The sequence below is a fragment of the Rhineura floridana genome, chromosome 9 (assembly GCF_030035675.1).
Source record: "Rhineura floridana isolate rRhiFlo1 chromosome 9, rRhiFlo1.hap2, whole genome shotgun sequence".
In the NCBI taxonomy this organism is placed as follows: domain Eukaryota; kingdom Metazoa; phylum Chordata; class Lepidosauria; order Squamata; family Rhineuridae; genus Rhineura; species Rhineura floridana.
In genome coordinates, this window is record NC_084488.1 from 52,264,804 (window position 1) to 52,288,321 (window position 23,518).

General features: G+C 39.1%; 1 protein-coding gene across 2 annotated transcripts in view; it reads left to right on the top strand.

The window, feature by feature from the left end:
• The window catches only part of LOC133364085 (probable ATP-dependent RNA helicase DDX60), a 76,905-nt gene that overhangs the window by 5,197 nt on the left and 48,190 nt on the right, over nucleotides 1–23,518 (top strand). For both annotated transcript variants that reach the window (XM_061584137.1, XM_061584138.1), the window contains exons 3-13: nucleotides 1,281–1,341; nucleotides 1,864–2,053; nucleotides 4,573–4,914; nucleotides 8,111–8,227; nucleotides 8,862–8,993; nucleotides 13,949–14,110; nucleotides 15,346–15,487; nucleotides 16,721–16,876; nucleotides 17,401–17,509; nucleotides 17,802–17,917; nucleotides 18,824–18,987. In XM_061584137.1, coding sequence (XP_061440121.1) covers nucleotides 1,281–1,341; nucleotides 1,864–2,053; nucleotides 4,573–4,914; nucleotides 8,111–8,227; nucleotides 8,862–8,993; nucleotides 13,949–14,110; nucleotides 15,346–15,487; nucleotides 16,721–16,876; nucleotides 17,401–17,509; nucleotides 17,802–17,917; nucleotides 18,824–18,987 — 1,691 coding nt within the window. The remainder of the gene's footprint in view (nucleotides 1–1,280; nucleotides 1,342–1,863; nucleotides 2,054–4,572; nucleotides 4,915–8,110; nucleotides 8,228–8,861; nucleotides 8,994–13,948; nucleotides 14,111–15,345; nucleotides 15,488–16,720; nucleotides 16,877–17,400; nucleotides 17,510–17,801; nucleotides 17,918–18,823; nucleotides 18,988–23,518) is intronic.

A 23,518-nucleotide genomic window follows, 5' to 3' on the forward strand; every position in this document is an offset into this window, starting at 1 on the left:
AACAACCAAGAGGGTCTGTAGGGAAAGAGATGGTCTCTCAGACATTCGGGGCCCAAGTCATTTATTACTACAGTTGTGATACAAAACCACTGTGAATTTATTTTGTTGCTCTTTTCAACCATCTTCAGTCCCTGAGTTGTATCCAACATTAATCCTACTTACAATAAACCCATTGAAATTAATGGACATGAGTAAACTTAGTTGAAGACAACCCACTATGCCCATCACACAACGTGTAGGGAAATGGGGACTCACACACTCACCCCACCCTCCAATATACCTTTGTCACCTATCTCTACAGCCCTACAGGTGCTGTGGGTTGAATGACTGCATTGGGGAGCCTTCTCAGAATCCCAATGACATAGGGTTATAAACTGCAGGGGGAGCCTTTATGACTAGAGCAGGCTCCCTGCTGCAGAGAGCACTCAAGGGGATGGAGCGACTCCCTTACGAGGAAAGGTTGCAGCATTTGGGGCTTTTTAGTTTAGAGAAAAGGCGGGTCAGAGGAGACATGATAGAAGTGTATAAAATTATGCATGGCATTGAGAAAGTGGATAGAGAAAAGTTCTTCTCCCTCTCTCATAATACTAGAACTCGTGGACATTCAAAGAAGCTGAATGTTGGAAGATTCAGGACAGACAAAAGGAAGTACTTCTTTACTCAGCGCATAGTTAAACTATGGAATTTGCTCCCACAAGATGCAGTAATGGCCACCAGCTTGGACGGCTTTAAAAGAAGATTAGACAAATTCATGGAGGACAGGGCTATCAATGGCTACTAGCTGTGATGGCTGTGCTGTGCCACCCTAGTCAGAGGCAGCATGCTTCTGAAAACCAGTTGCTGGAAGCCTCAGGAGGGGAGAGTGTTCTTGCACTCGGGTCCTGCTTGCGGGCTTCCCCCAGGCACCTGGTTGGCCACTGTGAGAACAGAATGCTGGACTAGATGGGCCACTGGCCTGATCCAGCAGGCTCTTCTTATGTTCTTATGTTAAGAAGAGTATGGCAGGGAGGAGCAACAAGGGAGCAGAGCCAATGGACTCTTCCTGCCCTTTCCCACACACAGTTCTAGTCATGGGCCGGCAAGGATGGGGGATGAGCAACTGAAGAGGGCTTTTGTGTACTGTGACATCCTTGTTTTTATGAAATTGTTCTAAAAGTTGAAAAAGAAATAAGAAATATCTGAAATAATAGCTTCTCATTTGGTTTTGCTCTAGGATCTTGATGGCAAAATGGATAAGATGTGCAATGAATCTAAGATATGCATACCTTTTTCTTTTTCAGAGCTACAAAGATGCATGGGAGAAATTACTGATTTTGTTTTGCATGAAATACCAAAAGCTGAGTACGTATGATAGGCTAAGCTCCTGTAATCAATGTCACAGTGGAGGTGTCCTCTCCCCAAAGCTGTCTTTGGTTTAGTTGCTCTTATGTCTGGACAGTTTTGGGTCAGGCAGCAGAGTGGGAAGAGAAACAGTATGTAGTGTTTGAGAAGGAGGAGAAGGAGATTGTCTTAACCCATATTCCAGAATACCCTAAGTTAAATTTAAACTAGTTCATCCCAAGCTTTCTACTGGGCACTGACACGTATTAGCCCATGCATTTAATGGACTATGTAGTCATGAACAGGATTTCTAAAGATCTGATTCTTAAGATTTTGAAGATTGAAACCACTATGACTGCAATCATTCTTCATTTAGCTTATTCAGAAAATAGATATTTGTCGTCTTCTTTTTCCTGATTTGATTTATTACCTGCCCTTCACCATAAGGTCCTAGAGAGGTCAATTTGGCATTAGGTTGTTTTTTTATGTATACTTAATTACTGTTAAACTGCATTGTTTATTTTATTTATGTCTTTAATCCAGTTATGTCAGCTTGCTGAATGACTACGTTGAGTCAGAGTTTTTTCTGATTGATGGTGATTCATTATTCATCACTTGTGCAGGCGAACTGACATTACAGCGAGGACAAAACTTGCACTTTTTTTTCCTAGCTGAACGCTTTCTCCTGGATTTAACAAGTAAAGGAGCAAAATATATCATTGTTTTCTTTAAGGTAACAAATACATTTATGTTTTTACTATGTAAGGTGGTTTTCTTTACTGGAGGAAGGAATGTGTAACTCCTCTAGTATTCATTTAACATTTAGAGATTCTCTGTAAAGAGTAGCCAGAGGGATCTTTTATCTCTGATCTCAGTGCTGAAATCAGAGAGAAGCTCTCCAATCAGGAGATAAAATATCCCTTTTGACTTTCCTTTAGAGGGAATCTCTAAAGAGCAGTCAAAATGATCTGTTCTTTCCTATCTCAGCACTGTCACAGCACTAAGATTGCAGAGAAGCCTTCTGCCTGCTCTTTAAATCTTGAAGACATTATCTGGAGGGCAGCTGGAGGGATTTTTTATCTCAGCACTAAGGGCCACAGTAGTAAGATCAGAGATAAAGCCTGCCTGCTCTTTAAAATTAAATGGCAACATTTCCATACTGGTTCTGGGTAGGTTTGTGTATGTGTTTGTGTGTGAGAGTGTATGTAAGAGTGCATGTATGTGTGCAAGAGAGAGAAGTAAGAAAGAGAGAGTGCTGTCTGCCTGGGTGTCTGGTAAGAGCATGAGCTCTGTGTGTATGTTTGTATGTGGTAAATGTGCATGCGTGGTGAGTGTAAGTGTGAGTGGTCTGTCTGTCTGTCTATGTGCTATATGTATAATGTGTGTGTGTGTTTATATGTGTGCACGAATGTGTGTCTGGCCACACCCAGTGCTGTCACGTGATCCTTGGAGGGGTGGCTGACTGTCATTGTGGCCCTTGGGCTAAAAAAGGTTAGCCACTCTTGTTTTAGAATAATAATGATCCTCCGTGGCGCAGCGTGGTAAGCGGCAGTAACGCAGCCGAAGCTCTGCTCACGGCCAGAGTTCGATTCCAACGGAAGGAGGAAGTCGAATCTCCAGTAAAAGGAGTCGAGGTCCACTCAGCCTTCCATCCATCTGTGGTCGGTAAAATGAGTACCCGGCATATGCTGAGGGATAAAGAAAGGCCGGGGAAGGAACTGGCAATCCCACCCCATATATACGGTCTGCCTAGTAAACGTCGCAAGACGTCACCCTAAGAGTCAGAAACGACTCGCACTACAAGTGCGGGGACACCTTTACCTTTACCTTTATTCAACTAACTTTTACCCAGACTAGAACCATTTAAATTAATGGTCATGACTAACTTCAGATTATTACAATTCTTAGGGTGGTATTCAATGCTAGTCATCCTCAGAGTAGACCCACTGAATTTAATGGGCACAGATAACTTAGGTACATTAATTTCAGTGGGTCTACTCATAGCAGGACTTAGCTGAATACAATACATAGTTCTAGAAATTCTGGAAGGTTTTTGTAAAATCATAAAAGTGTAAGAAGAACCCTCTTGGATCAGACCAGAAAAACATTTAGTTCAGCATTCTGTTCCTTCAGTGACTGGTCAGATGCCTATTAAGGCCCACAAGCAGGATATGAGCACAATGGCATGAGCCCTGGCATTGCTACGGGTTAAAGTTCTCTCAATTAATAGTAGACAAAAGATGCAATACTGTGGAAATATAATCACTCAGTCTGAAATTGTCCAGTCAAGGCAAAGTCCACTGACAGCCAGAGTCCAATTCACGGTCAATACCCTGGTGGGTGGTGGTGAGCAAAGGATAAACACATAGACAAGCAAAATACAGTCTAAATTCCAGAGTCTAGATAGCAAAGGCAGTCAGATACAGGGCTTTCAGGATCATGGACAGGTCACTAGGAGTGGAGAACCTTGTTGATGTCAAGGGCTGCATTAGTTCAGGTATAATTAGTCAGGGGTGGTGCATGTTGCATAGTTGCAGTTTTGGAGCCAGTGGTGGGTGGGGACAAGAGCCAAAAGTGGTTGGAGACTTCATTTTTCTCTTTTTTACCTTCTCTCTCTCTTTGCAGTTGTCTTCTTTTTGTTAAAGAAAGGTGGTTGACAGTTGTAATGATGTGCTATAAGAAACAGACTTAACATAATGTGTTGTTTGATAAGAGAGTCTCAGGTCCAACTGTGCCTTTATATCCATTCTGGCCCTGACTACCCCTCCCAGCACTACCCTTCATTGTGGAGCAAAGAGTCTTAAAGTGGCAGCCATCACCTGTCCATCATCTGTCTCTGTGTTTGTGTCGGGTGCATTGGCTGGGCCAAAGAGAGGGCACTGGCAGTCTCCTCATATGTAGGGTCCCCATTCCTTGGTTGAATCTGTTTCATGGTCAGCGTCTCTGAGGATCCTGGTGGAAAGGACTTGGGCTCTTGACTACCGCGTTCTTTTAGCTCAGGGCTTACTGGATAGGTCCACGCCCACATTCCACATGCAAGGTTGCTACTTGATGGTGAGATGATGACAGAAATCATGTGCACGTATGTGTGTGTATGGAGTGTTAATATGATTAACTTTAGTGAGTTCACTGTATGTAAGTCAGGATTGCAGTCTTAAAAGTAACTCTTAAGAAAGAATATATTATTTTGAATGTCTGTGTAGGTTATTGTAATAAAATGAGAGGTATTTCATACATTTTTTTTCCTTACAGGACATTGAATATCTGTATTTCCAAAATGCTGATCTCCTTTCTTTGCGTACTGCATTGATAATCCATCTGAAAAACAACACTGAAATTGCTATACGCACTGAATTTTCTAACTGCTTAGACTGCAAGTGGCAGGACTTTCTGCAAGAGTACTATCCATATTTCTTAATAATTTGTGATGAAGGGCTGGATCAACTGCAGACATATTTTCTCCATGTATTTATTCTGCATACTTTGTCAAAGAAAATCAACGTGGTGCTTACTTCAGGCCAAGAATCAGATGCAATCAGAGTTTACGGGTACCACATCCACAGTCTACACAGACATCATGCTTTTTTTAAACAGGTGAACAGCAATGTAGAGGAAAATTCCCTTCAATGAAGGAAAGGGAAGAGGTTTGGACCAAGACACTTTGCTGCCTGAGGTGGAGCAGAAAATGGAGTGCTTCCTCTTTGTTCAAGTCAAAATGCATAGTACCCAAGACCGGTCAAGTTATTGTTCCACCTGAGATAGAAAATCCCACAGTTCCCTCTTTCCCTTTCTGGCAGTGAAAATACAATAATAATCAATTGAACAACTAGCAATGTGCTGCTCTTTTTGACAGCCACAATCAGTTGTGTGAGGTGGCAGTCTGCGTACAGGTAGGGCTAGCCCTGCCTTTCCAATATTTCTCACCAACTATTGCATGACAAACCTTAGAATTCAAACTTTTCCAATCTTGAGGTCCCCAGATGTTGCTGGACTATAGTTCCCATAATTCCTGACCATTGGCCATGCTGGCTGGGGCTGATGGGAGTTGCAGACCAGCAACATCTCAGAACCCAAAGGTTGGGAAAGGCTGCCTTAGATTCACCAGGCAACAACTCTGAGGCATTTCCCGTGTGATCACACACATCTATCATTTTTAAGACAAAGGGTCAGAACAGGGTAGCATTTAGAACTCATTTATTAGGTGTAGTTTTCCTTGACTTTGCTCTTTGTCATAATCTGGGCAGAAGTCATGAGGGAAAATATTCCTTGAATAAAACATAATCCAAAATACTAGTACTACGATTTTATTTCTGATTGCCATATACTTGAAGTTCTTAATGTGACGTACATAGTAATTTTTTTAAAAAAACATTCAACAATAATAACCAAAAGTGAACACAATAAATATTTATTTATTTAAAATATTTCTATCCTGCCCTTCTACCCTACAATAGGGCACTCGGTGGCTTACAATAAAATCGCACACATACATAATAAAATCATACACAATAAAAACACAAGACATTACAGTAAATTAAAATATATAAAGTACAATTAAAATACATAAAATACAATATGCATATATACATACATGTATATATATGCATGCATATATGGGGAAGTGATAGTAAAAAGACAAAAACAAAAGATTAAAAATAAATAGCGTAAGAACAGTGAACATAAATATCCCTCTTAAGTTCACATTTGCCAGAAGTAAATATCTTTTCAATTCTTATATGCCATCATTGGAAACAAATGAGTGTGTGAACACGCATGTGAATATCTAATTGCCATCCTCAGGTTTGGTACTATGTTTTGAACCTTATTAAGTAAACAAGGGTCTTAACGTTATCACGAATAGCCAAAATCCTTGCAGTTTAAGAACTTGCCTATAGCCAACAGATATTTCTATCAACTTTAAAAAGCACCGAAATTGGGCAGCTATAGTGAATGCACCAGGGGAGCAGGAGACCTGACCTTCTCTCTGAGATACTGTACTGCCCTACACATTTGTAAAAATACGAGCACAATTTGGGTTGGTCTTTCACAGTCCAATCCACTTCCTGTGTAGCTTGGAAGAATTTGGTAATATGTGCCTCTGAGCATATGGTCCTTTCCCCCCAATTTCCCTGCTTTTTAAAGTTTGATAGAAATATCTGTTGGTTATAGGTACATTCTTAAACTGCAAGGGTTTTTATTTTTTTTGCCTATTAATGAATTTGCTTGCTTTTTAATCCGGGAGGTAAGAAATGGGAACCTGTGCAAGCTTGCTGAGAATGGACGGATCATTTGTATTTGTAAGGAAGGTGCCTTATACTGAATCAGTCCAATGGTTCACCTAGCTCAGTATTGTCTACACTGGCAGACAGTGACTCCCAGGGTTCTCTCCCAGCACTACCTGGGACCTTCTGCATACAAAGTAAATGTTCTACTAATCTATGGCCCTTCCCCAAATGGGAATGTGGATCTGGGAACGTGTATTTGCCAATAGAACTTGTGGCTCCCCATAACATTCTCTAAAAGTCTGCATTCTGAAATTAACGTGTGTCACGCAACTTGAGCGGATAGAATCAGGAAGTAATTACCAAGTAAAATAGTCAAGGATACATAAAAAGGATAAATTACTTAGGTAATATAGCATAAAAACTAAGATTTCCATATTTTTATATTTTTCATTTATATTAATTAAGGCTGTCATTTGACAAAATAATCATAAATTTATAGAATAATTGATTATATTAGCATATGAGGAAAACAACATAGGCAACCCGCCTTTTTTATGGATGAAGCATGTGTATTGTAGCATAGATCATCTTATAAGAGATATTCCACTGTGAGTATGAGATAAGGGGGAACTGCTCTTTTATTAAGATGGTGCTTGCTATCTTCAGTTTTGATAATTTTATTTATTGATTTATTTTTTATTTTATTATTTGATTTATATCCCGCCCTTCCTCCCAGCAGGAGCCCAGGGCAGCAATAATAAATAATGGCATTAATGCCAGTAATAACAGCTTTTAAAATCTAATTCCTGATAAATGTAGGGCACCTTTCAGTCACTTGAATCTTCTGAAATCCATGTACTCATGTAGGCTTCTTCATGCATTCGGGAGACCTATGCTGTGCTTCCAATCATGTGGAAGACCTTATAAGAATACAGCTGGCTCCCCTTCTAGACCTTTGCCTAACCCACACACACAGGTCCAGGATAAAGCTGTGTGGGCGGGTGCAAAGTTGCAGGCAAGCCAGTGGTGTTTCTGTGCTGCCCCTTTCTCATGTGGACTCAAGAGAAATGGATATCTTGAAAATAATAGCCCTGTTCATATGCTACACACATGTAACCCTCATTATTTTGGAGCAGGGCTGTTCTTTCTTCAACCCCACTCCCAATGTCCCGTCTTTTTTCTTAAACAACTACACGTTGCCTGCAGTTGTCTGAATTGAAAGCCCAAAGTGTGATCTCCTACTCATGTGTAGGGAATGCATGCAATTGGTGCAGGTTGCCCTGATCTCACAGAACCACTTCACACCTTGGGCTTTCTCTTCAGACAACTGCAGCCAAAGCTCTGCTCTTTAAAGAAAAAGACATAACATTGGGGGTGGGGCTAAAAGTGTGACCCCTCTCTAGTCATCACAGCAATGCCATGCACATGAGTAATTGATGATTAAGGGTAATAATGAACAAAACACTTGGAACTGATTCTAGTGGGAAATCAGTGCAATTCAGAAGTGCTAACTTTGGCTGGGTTATCCTGCACAACTTATGCTCATGTTTTTTGTTTTTTTTCAGCATGAAAAAACAGTTAATCATTACTATCAAACTCTGGTGAAGTACTGGAAGGAGTCCAGGACAGAAGCATGCCTACCTCTTTCTGGATGTCCAAGTCTAGAGGCTTTGGCAGGAAAGGTGAAAGGTCCTTTCACCAATTATGAAATTAGCACCCCCATTGTTCTCATCAGCATCATCATATTTCTGATTTGCTCAAAATATAAATGCAATATTTACAATAGTCCACTCCATGCTCTCGTGTCACCATGTCATTCGCTCTTAAGGAAGGGTGACAGGCGGTGTCAGGTGGAAAAAAGAAAAGAGTTAAAAGAATTGGAAGAAAGAAAAGGAGAATAACATTTTCCCATGTACTTTTTCCTATATACAGGGAAGGGGACAAAATAAACATCAAATGCAAATGTTTCAGATATCAGCCCTGTTTGGACATGTTCCATCATGTGCATGAGGCAGGGGAGGGGGAGAGTGAGACCATGCTTGCTGTCCTTGCCCTTTCAGTCGTGTCCCTACCAACTTCCATACAACAAATGGGGGGGAGGGTTTGAAGCGGGGACCCTGCTCTGCCCAAGTAGGCTCTCCATGCAATTTAGACTTATGTGGGGAGCTTATATATTCTTGGCAAAACTTCAGAAAGATGGGAAGAAACTGACGTGTGTGTACTGCAGCAACAGAAACCCTCAAGGGTAAAACAAAAATCTGTATCTGAAGGAATTTTTTAACTAATATTTCTATGTTATTTCTTCTGAAATGGCAGGCTTATAAAAAGCTCATTCAATTCCAGAAGGATATCAAAGATCTTCGGTACATTGTGTGTATTATCACCTGTTCGCTGGTTCTGGAAATGCACAGTCACGTTCTAGAAAGCCAAACTACCTCTACAAAAGAGGTGAGAATTTCTTATGTACTAAAATACAACAAAAGAGCTTTGTTGCACATTAAAGGTGCCAGTTCAAGTGCGTCTCCACCTCTCTTTTCTGAAAATGGGGGCACTCAATGCTAGTGAAACTCTGCCCCTCTTTACTCTAAAATCTGGTCAGCTCAGCTCAAGTATGTTTTTTAAAAAATTTAGCTTCAGGAGGATTTTGCAACTCACTGGTAGGTCAACCTATTTGAATTCCAGGAAAGGCCAATGGAAATGCTTTGCTGTAGGCTCAGGCAGAGACCGTGATTGGCCCAATGACTGTGGGCAGTCCTGAAAGGCCTGAAGTGAGCAGTGGCGAAGGGAGGTTGGCAAAGCTGAGGGCAGAGTAGGGTTGCCAGGTCCATGGCCTGAGACTGATCCTGTATCTTAAGGAGAAGAGAAAGTCAGCCAGGTGCTGGTGTTCTTGCAACTCTGTAATGGGAAACCACAAGGTGGAATTCTCCTTTTCCCCTGCACAACTTTTAAAGATACAGAAGACCTCTTGGAGGCCGGGCCTGGCAACCAAGAGGTCTTCTGTATCTTTAAAAGTTGTGGAGGGGGAAGGGAGAATTCCACCTTGTGGTTTCCCATTACAGAGTTGCAAGAACATCTGCACTTGGCTGACTTTCTCTTCTAAAGATACAGGATCAGGCCAAGAACCTGGCAACCCTAGGGCAGAGTCATTTCAAAATGCAACCGAAAGAAGCATTCTGGCTGCTTTTGAAGCGACTAGTGTGCCCACAGCCTAAGACTAACATTTAATATGGCATACACTTTTGTGGACCACAATCTACCTCATCATATGCATGAAATATAATCCTAAATAGGCATGCATCTTCATGTAACTAATGAAGTGGACTAGTGGATAAAAGACTGATGCCTTAGTAAATGTGTTAGTCTTTAAGGTGCCACAAGTCTCTGTTGTTGATGCAACAGACTAACATGGCTACCCTTCTGGAAATTGTTAAAATAAATTAGTTTCATTTAAATATTATTGTATATTTGCAATTAACATTTCCGCATACACTTGGTTTTTTCTGTCCCCTTTTTTCCTACTTTCATCAATACTATATAATTCCTCAGCTAGTGACTTCTCCATCTTCAACCTCAGACCTGCTGCACCAGTACCAGCAGCCATCAGGACTGTATGGTGTTGGGATAGAAACACTCTGCAGTTGTGTTGATCCACACTGTAAGTGTTGCTGACTCTGTATGCAGCTGCTGCCAAAATAACAATTTTTCAATGGCTCCTCTGTGGTGGCCCTCGTATTTGAATGGTCTTCTGAGGACAATGCTTGAATGAACGGTCATTCTGCAGCTTCAAGCACACCTAGATACCATCCACAAGTGTCACCTGCTTAATTTTTGGATGATAGGCTACTGTAAAGGGCACAGAACCAGGAGCAGTAAAAACATGACAACCCATCCATTGGGAGATTTACCAAAGTCCAACCCTGATTGTTTTTGGAAGTGTTCAGAGGCTTCCTGTTCTGGGTGGTTTTTGGTTGATGGGCAGGAGGTTGGACAGTTTTTGGCAAATACTGAAAACCTCTTTACCTCTGCCTTTGACACCTGAAATACATGTCTTCAGGACCCACATTATTCCTATGATTATAATTTGTTTTAATTGTTTTTAATATAAAATTTTAAACTTTTAACCCACCCTGGGACCTGTTGGTGAAGGGCCGGTCATAAATTTACTACTACTACTAGTTTTGTTTTTGTCAGATTTTTATTTATTTATCATTTTAAAGAAACTGTTGCAGTTTCTGAGTTCTTTGGCTGGAAATGTAAATTACTAATGATTCATTTGATTTACAGTAAGGCCCCGCTATACGGCGTTCCGCTAATATGGCAGTGCAAGTGGGGCAATCAGCTGGAGCACAGGGAACTCCAGCTGACAGCGATCAGCTGGAGCGTGTGAGCTCCCTGCGCTCCAACTGATCCTACACTACAGCTGATTGCTGTCAGCTGGAGTGCGGAGGCTGGAGTGCACGAGCTCCCTGCGCTCCTGCTGATCCTGCATTACAGCTGATTGCTGTCAGCTGGAGTGCGGAGGCTGGAGTGCACGAGCTCCCTGCGCTCCAGCTGATCCCGCATTACAGCTAATCAGCTGTAGTGCAATATCAGCTATAGTGCAGGGAGCTCGCGCACTCCAGCTGATCGCTGTCAGCTGGAGCACGGTGGCTGGAGCTCTGCTTTTCAGCGGTTTTTGCTTTTCTGTGGGGGGCCGGAACGTAACCCGCTGTATGAGTGGGGCCCTACTGTATTAGTTTTTATGTATTTCTTTATACTAAAAAAGAACTTTCAAAGTGATTTGCAATATATATAATCCATAATAAAAACATACTAAACATTTTGGGGGGAAATAATACAGTATTACCCTCATCGGTTATGGGTATCATAGTAGAATTTGTATTAAGATGTATTAAGCCCTGTTTATAACTAGTGATATTTGTTTTTTTTTTAATTAATTTTTATTCCAATTTTCAAAACCAAAACAATACAAAAAGAAAACAACACAAATCAATAACTAGTACAATACAAAAAGAAATATATATATATATATATATATATAAAAGAAAGAATATTGACTTCCGATTTGTCATAGTTCAGCTATAAATATAATATATAACAAACCTATCTCTTAATAGATTATAAAATCACCTTCCTCCAACGGTTATCTTAGTTGGTTTCAAATCTCATTAATATCATATCATTTTAATCTTCCATAAAAAGTCAAAGAGAGGTTTCCAATCCTTGAGATATATGTCAATCCATTTTTTTTTCTGAATAAACATGCCAATTAATCCAACTGATCAAATCTACTAAGTCAAGTAATTTTAAATCGCTCTTCTGTCATTATCCATATTGGGTCCATCTTGCATATTCCATCTTTACGCACCCAAAAATCTTGCTGTCATAGTCATATAATAAAAGTCTGATAGGAATTTCCTCCATCACAGATATTTTCTTGCCACCAAATCCAAACGTATCACTGAAGTATTGTTGCAAAGCCGCATCTCTGTTCCTCTTTTCCACATGATACACTAGTACATCTCTTGAAGGTTTTTCCATTGACACAAAACAGGGATTAATTCTGTTAACTTTCTCCATTTCAAGTTCCATCAAATCCTTCCAGTCCAAGAATTTTTTTGAACCGATAATATCTTTATCTCCAATCTCTTCAATTCCTTCAGGGACAGCGCTGAATTCCAAACTGTAATATTTGTCTCCAGGATCCATCACAGCCAGGAAATCCAAATCTTTTTTCATGTCCATAATTAAGCCAATCTCCATAGTTTGAACCTTGCCTTTAATTTCTCTTTCATCCTTTTTTTGTTTTCCAGATCTATCTTTATTCTCCTTTCTCATAGAATCCTGAGTTTCTTTCAGCTCCTGTCTCATTTCGTGAAATTCAATTCTCCACGCTTGTCTATTATTTCTCAGTTCTTGTTTTATTGAGTTAATCCCATTCATTATTTTCTGAAACATGTCTAGAGATAAAGTCCCTTCTTGTACATCCATGATCTTCTTAATTGTCATTCTTAAAGCCAAAGGAACAAAACTCCTTCAATTTTCAATGTCCCAAACAAAGAGCAGCTTATTTCTTTAACCAGTTACAAAGGAGTTAATCTTTCCAACAAACTAACGTCACACGCTAGACAGCCCTTATCTCTTATCTGCCCGGAAGTGTAAGAACAGCTTTAGTTCACAGCGTCGAAATAGCTAGTAGCAGAGAGAATGAGCAGATTCGTCAAAAAAAAAAAAAGTAGACCAGGAAAAATAGTCCCAGCCGTAGATCAAAAAGATTTCTTATCTCTCCCAATCAAAAATCTCTCGTCCGTTGTAATCTTTAAAAAGCTATTTTCCATGTCAGCTTTTTGCAATAAAAAAAAAAGATAAACTATTTATATTTTCTTCCCCCTTAGTTCCGTGAATAAAAAAAAGGAAAGTCTTACCTCACCTAGGTTATCTCAATTGCTGTTACTTTGACAAATCTCTTTAGCTGTATAGATAAGAAAATGATGAATGTAGACAGGAGGATGTTTGCCTGTTAATCCGTATAAAAAAACGGGTCACTTATCCAGCTGAGCTAGCATAAAAATCCTCGCTCTGTCTGAGCTGCTGGAAGACAGACAATTCTGACGAATTCCAGACTCCAACAATCAAAACAAAGCTATGTGGGAAATCTCACGTTTCTTCTTTAACCGGAAGAAATTATTCCCAGTCAGAAAAGAGCCTTCTGACTGAATTTAACCTGGATAAGTTTCATCCAAGACGGAGCTCGTCTCGGAGGCTGCACAGGTGTAGGGATCCTCCTGGGAAGTCCTCAACTAGTGATATTTGTTAAATATGTAATATATATTTCATAACAAGAACAATAAAAGAGGAGAAAACATAGGAAGCTGCCTAGTAGTGAGTCAAGCCATTGATCCATCCAGCTCAGTATTGTCTACCCTGACTGGAAATGGCTCACCAGTGTTTCAGGCAAAATGCCCTCCCAGCCCCACCTGGAGATGCTGGGGATTGAACCTAGGACCTTCTGTACACAAAGCAGATGCTCTTAGCACTGAGCTACAGCCCTTCTCCAATACATGAAACAATGTATAATATCCCAATATATATCAAACACAACATCAGTACAGTAACAATTAAAAACACACACTAAAGCTGCCCATTTGACTGGGTTCTAAGGCTTTAGCTTGATGTTGGCTGATATCAGTTAGACTTGCTGCCAAGTACAAGTATCTAGAACTGAGGCATAAATAATTAAAAACCAGTGGGCAATTCTTGAAGGCACATGACAATGTAATTTGACACATTTGCAAAATGATAGATTAAAAATGGGGAGCCAAATGAAGCCCCTTCTCAAAATGTGATTTGTAGGATATATTTCTTTCGTTTAAAAAAATCCCTTTGGTTTTGTTTCATCAAAGACACCTGTGCAAACAGCATTAACGCTGGAAGAAGCTGGAGACCTTCTTCGGATGTATTGCCTCAGTGTGGTTTTTCTACATCATTTGCCCATTTCTCAACGATCACGGATGAGATTCATTGATGCCTGTTGGAATAAGGAAGTATTAACATTTATGCAACAGGTACACATTGCAATGACTACTTCCAGTATATTATTCCAATAAAGTAACTATGAATGTTGGCCTCCTTTCTTTAAATGTTTTTAACCAGGGATAAACTAAAATGGGGTGGTGAGTTTGTGAACATGCTCTTCTTTAGAAAGTGCTCTTCTTTAGCCAGTTTTTCAGGATGTGTGTCAAATGGGTGAGAAAATGGTTACAGGGTGAAGAGAGAAACTGATGGTCAAGATACCATATAGCCAATCAGATCTGAGTATATGGCAGCATCTTTGAGGGCAACTGAAGCCCTGAAAGTGCCCTCAATCTGAATGGAGCACAGGAATCTGGCCTGTTGCCAAGGCACCTTGGTGCCCTCAATTTATAAGAGTGTCATTTGCCAGTGGATCAGTGGTTCTCACCTAATCAAATCTGACTGTCTAGTTTTCTAATTTCATCCCACTAATCCCTGATGGTCTCTGACAATTATGTATGTCTTTAGCATGGCACTGACATCTCCTAGAAACACAGCAAGTGTACTTTGCCTGTCTTCCTCTTTCCCAGCTGTCCAGATTTGAATTACTATCATTTCCAGTGTCTGTGGTCCTAAGACAGGCATTCTTGGAAAGGGAGACAGGTTCTTGACTTGTTTTATAAAATAATTTGGATACCTGTGACCATGAAAAATGAATTTAGGCCTTACAGGAAAGAAGGCTCATTAATGCCTCCAGCATCGTCAGGGTTGCCACTCAACAAGATCAGCCTCAGAGGACCTTCTCTCGATCCCACCGGTAAAAACAGCAAGACTGGTGAGGACTAGAGAGACGGCCTTCTCAATAGTGGCCCCTACCCTATGGAATTCTCTCCCAAATGATCTCCGCCATGCCCCCTCTGGGATGACTTTCCGCCGGACTCTGAAGACTTGGCTCTTCAGGAAAGCTTTTGGGATGGGTTAAGTTTTTATTGTTAGGTTTTTAAATTTTAATGTTTAATGTATCGTTTTATTGTGTACGTTGCCCAGAGTGGCTGGTCAACCAGCCAGATGGGCGACTAATAAATTGAATAATAAATAAATAAATAAATAAATAAATAAACATACAGCCTTAAGACTCAGGGCACAGCTATGCTGAAGTCTTGACATTCACAGCTGTGCTGAAAATTTATTATTTCCATTTTGTATATTGGCACACTGCACTGTAGGAATGAATGAAATGAACCCTATTGTGTTTATTCTACTGAGATCTTTTTCCTTCTCCTTTCAGCAAAAACTCTGTGAATTTCATGTTCTTCAGCATCTTGCCACTCAGGCCTCGAGGACCATGGATTTTTCTTCCCTGCCTGATTTAAGTGATGATATCCTGTGGAAGAACATAGCATATTATTATGAACTGGAAAAAGGCCCAGGTACTTCATTCATGTTGTCATTCAATTATAATATTTTTAGACCCAGGATTTTCGTTGTGTAAGGCAACCCTTTCACGGAGATGCAGGCTGTTGATGAAAGAGGTGACACCTAGTCATATATCCCTCTCCTGTGATCCAGGATGTTTCCCAATTAGTATAATGTCACTGGGAATTGACAGCAATGTAGGCCAGTGGAGGAGCTCATTATTTTCTTTTTATAGGACCTCTGCTTTGGAGATCTTAAATTATAGAATATAGAATGTTTATATTGGGTCAGCTCAGATATGAGAAATGATGGGAACATGCTGCAGCAAGTCTTAGGATCATGTGCTTCCTCTCCCCTTTCCTCCTCACGAGGAGGAGATCAGAAGCATTCATATCTATTTTTTTAATTTACCACAGTTAATGTTATGTCTAAACACTAAACTGGTTAATCTTAACAGCTTCATAACCAGGGCTAATACAATATATTTTTCTGCCTGAGATGGACCAGCAAATGGTTCCTCCTCCTTATTCCTTACTGGATGACCTTGGGCCAGTCACTACCCCTCAATCTAACCTACTTCACAGGGTTGTTGTGAGAATAAAAATGGAGAAATCATGCAAACCGCCTTTAGCACTTCGAAGACAGGATAGACATGTAGTAAAAATTTTAAAATAATACTTGCCAGTGTGTTGCTGCTTTGTCCTCCTGCTTCAATGGATGAGTGTGTTGAGTGGGCTGTAGAGTATACACTGAGTAGGCTGAGAGTAGCCTAGCCATAGAGTCTCAGTGAAAAAGATGAGAAACACACGGAACGTTTTTTCTTGGGCAAAACACAGATTGGGGGTTGGGGGGAGAGAACTTTGCAAGGACAAAACCAAAGACTGCTATTTTGAGATCAAGATCAAAGAGAAATATAAAAAGTAGAGAAGGAAGAAAGGAACAAAGTTTGTGAGTTGGGATGGAGGACAAATTGGATTCCATTCACATGTGATGCCAAATCTATAAATTAACGCTTTCTAAAACAATATGAGAACAAAAACACAGTGATCCTTTGAAATCTGCACATATCAAAATTTTGCCGCGCATTTCTCCAACCAACCAATGTTTTTAAAAATGCATATTAGCGGAAAGTCTGCATAAAACTGAATACATCAGTGAAAATAACATTCAAACATATAGAAATTGCTTGCAAAAATGTGTACAAAAATTGCTTGCAAAGGTTAATTTTCACACTCTGTTTCTCTTAGAGTTTGATTTGGATGTAGGAACAGAAATGAATAGAGACTATAACCTTTTGTGGAAACATATCACAGCATTGTCTGGAACTTGTAGTACTGGACCATCTTTTCCTCTACGAATAACTTCTAAAACATTTCTTGAAGAGGACTGTTCCCCTAGAAAAGGTAACAACCTTCTGGGTTCCATTCAGGTTTTTAAGCAGAGGCTGGATGGCTGCCTATAAAGGATTCTGTTAACAGCTGATCTCTTGCAACAACAAGGGTTGGCCTCTTCCAATTCTATGATTACCATATAATATAGTTCTAATACTGTTTTTACATACTATAGGATATTAATAATGTATTTACATTGATAAATATAATTTTATATAATAATGTAATGATTTTTATAAAATATATTGCTGTTGACAATAATAATTTCATATGATAATGCAATCATTAGTGTATTTTTAAACACATATTTGGTACCAGAGCAATTACATTTATGATCATACTTTTATGAGTTAATATTTTAATCTCCTTCCTACAGCACTGACACTCTTCATGCACGTTTGTATTCCAGGGAAATGTTGCCAGCATTTCTCCCTATATTACAAAAGTGCTATTTTCTGACATTGAATTCTTATTTACATTTTTCACTTGTTACTGTAGTAATCTTCTTAACAACAATAATGTTATTTTTGGTAAAGACAATGCATCGAAGATAACATTTCCTAAACCAGGAATTATACCAATGATGAGTAGCATAGTGGATGAATTTGCTGGGGATATTTTAATTGAGCTGCCATATTTAAAAAGGTATGTATCTTTTTTCATTTCTTTGATTTTTAAGAATGAATATGTATTTATTTAACAATATTTGTTTACCAAGAGGTTTGGTCTGGTAAGAGGGGGCATAGCCTGGGGAAGGTCCCAAGGACCAAATGGAGAGGTCTGGAGGGCTGCATTTGGCCCACAGGCCTCAGTTTTCCTATCCTGCAATACATTGTGACCGATTTGTGCACTGTGGCACTGAGAGCAGATCTCCCCAAAAATAATGTTTTAATTACTTAAACATCATCATGTATGCAATCATTTTTTTATTTCTTAGTGATGATCCTGTGGTTACTTCACTTAAAAAACAGAAAGAATTTGATGAACTTCTGCACTGGCATTCAAGAAGGCCTCTCAGTGATGATTATGACAGGACACATATGGGATTTCTAGGTAAGAGCAAAAAAGGGGGGGGGATTTGTTTCAGTCATGGGCCCTCTCATCTTCAGTGCTCACACAGAGTTTGTCCAAACGTGGGCTTCTCTTAAGGAAATAGAAATGTACCTGCATAGGAAGAACAATCTTGGCAACTACGCTTATATTGAAGTTTTGCTTTACAAAGTCAGGTATGAGTTAAGTTTGTAGTTCCAAAGTCAAAATTCCTTGTTTCAAGAAGCCAGTCAAATGAAGTGATTTAAATAATTCACCGACTAGAAACTGAAGGAAAGGTGCAAAGAAGGTACCTGGGCAATGAAGGGGAGAACCTTCTGTGTCTCTAGCCGTTATGATCCCATGTCATCAGTGTGGCTATGTTGGTTGCTGTGGATTTTGCAGGCTGGCTTACTCATCACGTTTTTTACTAGCCAACAATTTTGTGATAATCAGACATGGTCTTCTTGATTCCAAATTGGTGATATGGGCCAGGGGATGATACTTCCCACATGTACCTCTGCCAAACAGAATTGTCTGTAGCCATGCAGAATCTAGTCCTGGTTGTGTACAAAATTATTCCTTCCTTTCTCTGCCAAACTGGAGACTACATAACAGTACTGGGTTCTCCTCCTTTCTTGCTCTCAGGGAGTAGAACTGGGGAAATGCAGCTGCCCTGGCCCATCTCAAAGGACAACTGGGTAGACAGTAAAATGTAGATAACAAGTTGAAGAGTAGTAGGAGTAAGGAGGCAGTAGGAGCCACAAAGAAGGTGGGCATTTCATTGAAGTCTAGTTCCTGATCACTATGAGTGTAATTTAGGGAAGATGTAATGTTAAAAGGCACAGAGGTGTGATTGCAGGGAAATGCTGATGCTCTGGTAGGACATAAGTTAAATAAAGTGTGCAACCCCATTTGTGTGTCTTGCAGGAGCAAGCAAAGACCCCTGGGCCCTTCGAAGCAATCAAAAACTGCAAACCTTTCTACGATTTTATGGTCAATCTCTAGAAGGTAACCTTTCGAAAACAATTGCTCCTCAGCCGGATACTCAAAAGAAGGCTTATCCTCATGCCACAAAAAACAAGAAAGTCCAAGTAAGAGCCGTAAATAGTTTCCATATGAATATTTATTTACTTATTTTATTTATTATTTAATTTGTATCCCACCCTTCCTCTCAGCAGGAGCCCAGGGCAGCCAACAAAATGCTAAAAACACTTTAAAACATCATAAAAACAGATCTTAAAATACATTAAAACAAAGTGGTGTTAAAAACCTTTTTTAAAAAAACAACTTTAAAAAAGGGTTAAAAACATTAAAAAACATATTAAACAAATTCTAACACAGACGAAGACTGTGTTAATATTATTACATTAATATTTAATATTAATGTAATGACATTGTTTTTTATTTAGGCAATTGAGCACATGTCAGGATCGCATTTGTTTTGTTAATGGACTTACCTCTCTCACACACACTAGGTACCATCTTATTGCCATTTTTTTTCTCAGTACATTGTCCTTTTCTCTCATTATATTGTTTAAGGCAGATGGTTTGGATGCTTTGCAGCACAGCAAAGTTATTCTAGACTGGGGTAGCTACTGTGGTACCCCCCCAGATGCTTTGGACTACAACTCCCATCATCCTCTACCATTGGCCATGCTGACAGGGGCTCATGAGAGTTATAGTCCTAGACATCTGGAGGGCACCATGGTGGCTACTCCTGCTCTAGACCATTTTCTGATTATCTTCCTTGGGGAACATCTCTCTCTCTTTTTGCTGTTTCCATGCCATCCATAATGTTCTAAATATTTATCATGCTCCTCCTTAGTCACATTTTTTTTAAAAAACAACAACACTTTTTTTTGTTTTAACATTTCTTTATAGGAACAATGTTCCACCCCTGTGATAATTGGATTTTCCTTTCTCTGTCTGTTGCCCTTAAATTAAAATACAGCAACTACACCTGTACATAGTACAAACAGGTACTCTGTACAGATAGCAATATCCATTTATATACAGGAATTATTATGCCAATTTGAGTGCTTTTAAACCTCTTTGAGAAGAGATTCACTCCACCCGGCACTAAGAGGGGAATGTGTGGCTTCCTGCACCCTCTGTGACTGCTGAATAACAGTTGTTTAGTAGGTGTTTACATTATGTGCTTTCTAGCACAGCCCACCCTTGGGCTGTGACTTCAAATACAGTGGCTTTGGAGGTGTCGTGTCCAAAAATTTGACAATTGTAGTCTTTTTTTTTTTTTACAATAATTTTTATTCAATTTTTCATAAAACATACAAAACAAAATCATAAAACATTCAAAGACAAAAAACAAAACAAAACAAAAATGATTAAACAAAAAAATAAAATGTTGACTTCCCATTTGTCGCAGATCAAATCAGTTATAGGTCTACAATATATAACAATCCTGTCTCTTAAATTATATTATAAAATCACTTTCCTCCAGTAGTTATCTTAATTAATCATCAAATCTCATAAACATTACTTTATTCTTTCCACAAAAAGTCAAAGAGAGGTTTCAATTCTTTAAGAAATATATCTATCAATTTTTCTCCAAATAAACATGTCTATTAATCCATCTCGTTAATAATAATAATAATCTTATTGTCATAACCATAGTCCAAATAAACATATCGATTAATCCATCTCATCAAAATCTGTTAGGTCCAATAATTTCAATAGCCATTATTCCATTATCCATATTAATTCCATCTTCCATCTTCAATAGTCCTGTTAAGTCCAGTAATTTCAGTGTCCAATCTTCCATTATCAGTATTCCATAATAATCTTGCTGTCATAGCCATAGTCATATAATAAGAGTCTGATGGGAATTTCCTCTATCCCAAATATTTTCTTGCCATCAATTCTGAATAAGTTGCTGAAATATTGTTGTAAAGTCATATCTGTGTTCTTTTTTACAAAATGCACTGGCTCATCTCTTGAGAGTTTTTCCATTGTCACATGGCTGCAGTTAATTCCATAGATTTTCTCTATATCAAGCTCCATCACGTCATTCCAGTCCAGAAGATTATCCAAGCCATTGATAACTTTATCTCTAATATCTTCATTAATTTCTTCAGAGATAACGTTAAATTCCAAACAGTAGATTTTATTTCTAATATCCATAAACTCCAGATCTTTTTCCAATTCCACATTTGTTCCAATCTCCAGGGCTTGTATCTTCCCTTTATTTTTTCTTTTCTCATCTCTGACCTCATTCTCCTCTCTCACAGGATCCCCTATTTCTTTAAGCTCCTGCGTCATTTTGCTCAGTTCAATTTTCAGCTCCTTACTGCCCTGTCGCAGGGTTTGTTTCGTTATCTCAATCTCATCCATTATTTTCTGAAACATAATTACTTCCAGATTCTCAGCCACTTTCTTGATTGCCATTTTTAAAACCACGAAAACAAAACAAAACAAAAATAAAGAAGAACCACTTCTTATTTCAGCAACAATTGGGTTAATATTCCAGGCTTGATGACATCACAGTATAAACAGAGCAGCCTGCCTTATCTCTCTATGTTCAAGAATGCAAAACAAATTTAGTTCCCAGCATCAAAACAGTTAGTGGCGTCGTGAAGAAGCAGATTCGTCAAAATAAAATAGACCAAAAAGAGAATAGTCCCAGACAATATAATGTTCCTCGGAATAGAAATCCCTCTTCTGTTTATATCTTTAGAATGCACTTCCAGGACAGCTTTTTGCAATAGAAACAGAGATAAGCTGTTAATTTCGTGAATAACAGAGAAGAGTTATAGCTCACCCAGAAGTTCTTTAAAGCTGATTCATTTGACAAATCTCTTTTTGCTGCAACAATTTAAACCAAGTAAAAAAAATAATAGAAAGAAGGGTGCTTGCCTGTTAGTCCGTTTTCTCTTTGAAGAAAAGATAAACGTATTGCATTAATCAGATAGAGCTTGTTCGGAAGTCCATCCGGCATTGCTGGCTGGACCTTTTCTCATAAATTAATGAAATCCAGTCCTCCCAACAAAAACAGGCTTTTGAGGTTGATCTCTACGTTTCTCCCTGCCCGGGAGAAATTTCATCAGTCAAAAAAAAATGTTCTGACTGATTTATATCTGAATAAGCTTCTTTTGAGGCGGGAGCCCTTCTCAAAAGCAGGCACAAGCGAAGTCACCCTTCCTGGAAGTCCCAAAAATTCTAGTCTTAACTGTACTTTCTAGGAATTGAGGCATTGGTCTCACTGAGGTAGCAAAACTATCTGAGTGTATCATTCTAGATGGAAGTAAATGCTCCTCTGTACAAATAACGTTCTTCCACATAGAAAGCTACGTAGCTCTTGGTATAGAGGGAATTTACAAAAATATCAGTTCAATGCATACCTAAAGTCTGAAGTAATGTGACCCACACATAAGTCTAGAGCAGCCTTTCCCAACCTTTGGGCCCCCAGATGTTGCTGGACAACAACTCCCATCAGCCCCATCCAGCATGGCCAATGGTCAGGAATGATGGGAACTGTAGTGCAGCAACATCTGGGGAGCCAAAGGTTGGGAAAGGCTGGTTTACGGCAAGAACTAGGCTTTAGAGGGATAGCTTTGCAATTTCTCCTGGATCCTGTACCTGTACCCAAACAGCATTATACTGGCCTTGCAGGCCTCTAGTAAGAAAACTCTTTGTTTTGTGATATTACTTATTTTGCATGGTAGTTGAGGAATTTCATATTGAGTTCCTGAGGTGCTCTGGATGGGATCCAACTCCAAGGATTTCCTTTGGTTTTGTTTGAAATTTCGCTTAAATTTGTTTTTCAAAACCATTAACTTTTATTTAACTAAAGAGCATAGCTTTGCTTATTGTCCTTCATTAGGCTTATTTTGAAGTGTCAGATGTTGTTATGTGATGCAGCAGGTCTTCATAGTCCATATCCATTTCAGTCTATGCTGATTGCCTGTCCATTGAAGTATTGCCATCTGTCTGTCTGCCTGGTAGCGTCTAAGGATGGGGGAGAAAGTCAATTCAGTCAATTCAGCATTTAAAGCTGAATCTATCAAATTTGCACTTTTTGAAACAATAGTTAATGATTTCTGATTTTAAATTTCTATGTAGTTTTATTGTGTATTTATATATGTTGTAAACTGCTTTTGCATTTTTTATGACTAGTGGTATATAAATATTTTTATAAATAAATATAAATAAACATGAGAATTGAAACACAGCCATCCTTTGAAATTCACTCTTATCTGAATTGTGCAATGCAGTTCTCCAACCAATGTTTACAAAAATGCATATATTAGGGAAAATGTGCATGAAAATGCATTTATTTGTGAAAATAACATACAAAAATGCATTATATTGTGAGAAACTGCTTGCAGAAATGTGTGCATTAGTCAAAACTGCATACAGAATGTGTTTTGGAAAAACTCACACTGAAACACTGAAGAATTTTCATTACTGCAGAAATGTGGAGAACTGAATTTAAGATTGGAAAAATAAGAAACGGAAGGAACTGAAATTGACAGATCCTTCCATCCCTAGTTGCATCCAAGGCCAGGTGCCTTCTGAACGCTCTAGTTCTTCACTGATCTTTTTTGAAAACTGCATGGGTACATAAACACATTTTGAAGCTGGGACCCTACCAATCTCAGCCTC